This window comes from Otolemur garnettii, unplaced genomic scaffold (assembly GCF_000181295.1).
Source record: "Otolemur garnettii isolate 467f Iridium unplaced genomic scaffold, OtoGar3 scaffold00229, whole genome shotgun sequence".
Lineage (NCBI taxonomy): Eukaryota > Metazoa > Chordata > Mammalia > Primates > Galagidae > Otolemur > Otolemur garnettii.
The window spans coordinates 1,234,436-1,235,475 of NW_003852624.1; the positions used below are offsets into that span (position 1 = coordinate 1,234,436).

General features: G+C 46.1%; 1 protein-coding gene across 1 annotated transcript in view; it reads left to right on the plus strand.

Annotated features, from left to right (window-relative positions):
• The window catches only part of SMYD2 (SET and MYND domain containing 2), a 50,937-nt gene that overhangs the window by 40,042 nt on the left and 9,855 nt on the right, over positions 1-1,040 (plus strand). Inside the window, exon 7 of the mRNA XM_003802047.3 lies at positions 930-1,032. Within this exon, the coding sequence (XP_003802095.1) occupies positions 930-1,032 (103 nt within the window). The remainder of the gene's footprint in view (positions 1-929; positions 1,033-1,040) is intronic.

Consider the following 1,040-nt stretch of genomic DNA (forward strand, 5'->3'; position numbering starts at 1 on the left):
GGAGCAGCTCGTCCTCACCAGGCTTCCAAACCCCTTTGCTTTTTTGTATTCTCAGCGGGGTAAGCAGGCATAGGAGCTGTGGTCTCTGAAGGGTCAGGCAGATGACACTGGCCACCAGAGCAGTGATATGCATGGCTGTGAGTGCCCATAGGAGCATGAGCCCCAGTTTCCAGGCAGTTTTAATTGGGGGAAAAATCCCTTTGGGCTGAAATCATATCGGCATTGTGATTTCAAAGGCAGCATTTTCAGAGATCAAGCACTTTTTCCCCGTAGTTTAGAAATTTCTGTTCTCAGAACTTTGACCTTGATATAATCAGAAAGCTCAAAGCACCTCGCATAGGCGAATCTCTCTCTCCTTCTCGCTGTCCCTGAAAAGCAGACAGTGAGCAGCAGGAGCAGTCATGTCCCAATTTTCCAGATGAGGAGATTGAGGTGCAGAGAAACTCAGACAGGCCTCTCCGGGTCTCGGGGAATCACACGCCCTCCCTCCCTCAGGAAGCTGGCATTTCTCAACATCTGAAGAAAACATGTGAGAAGTAATCCAGCAATACAGAAAGATGCTTGAAAATGACGATCCGTTTGTCTTTGACAGCGGATGGTGGAGTCGCAATTAGCTGTGGGCCTTGGGTTCCCAGAGCCGCACCTATCAGGAGGGAGGGACTATCCATAGCATTTATTGTTTTTATTGTGGTGGGTTTTTTACTTTTGGCTTAGATGCCACAGTTTTGAACTGTGGATTTCACTTTTCAACATAAAGTTTTAGATGTTAGGATTATAAATGCATGCAGAACAACCTCTCAGAATGTGTTGGCCGACTTCAGATGTTTTTTTAATGTCTTACGAAGATCCAGTTCCTTTAACATAGCAGATCTGTAGCCAAGGAGACTAAATGTCTACCTCAAACTGGGTTTATCTCTTTTCATCAACAGTGTGGCATTGATGAATCATAGTTGTTGCCCCAATGTCATTGTGACCTATAAAGGGACCCTGGCAGAAGTAAGAGCCGTGCAGGAAATCAACCCAGGAGAGGAGGTGAGTTC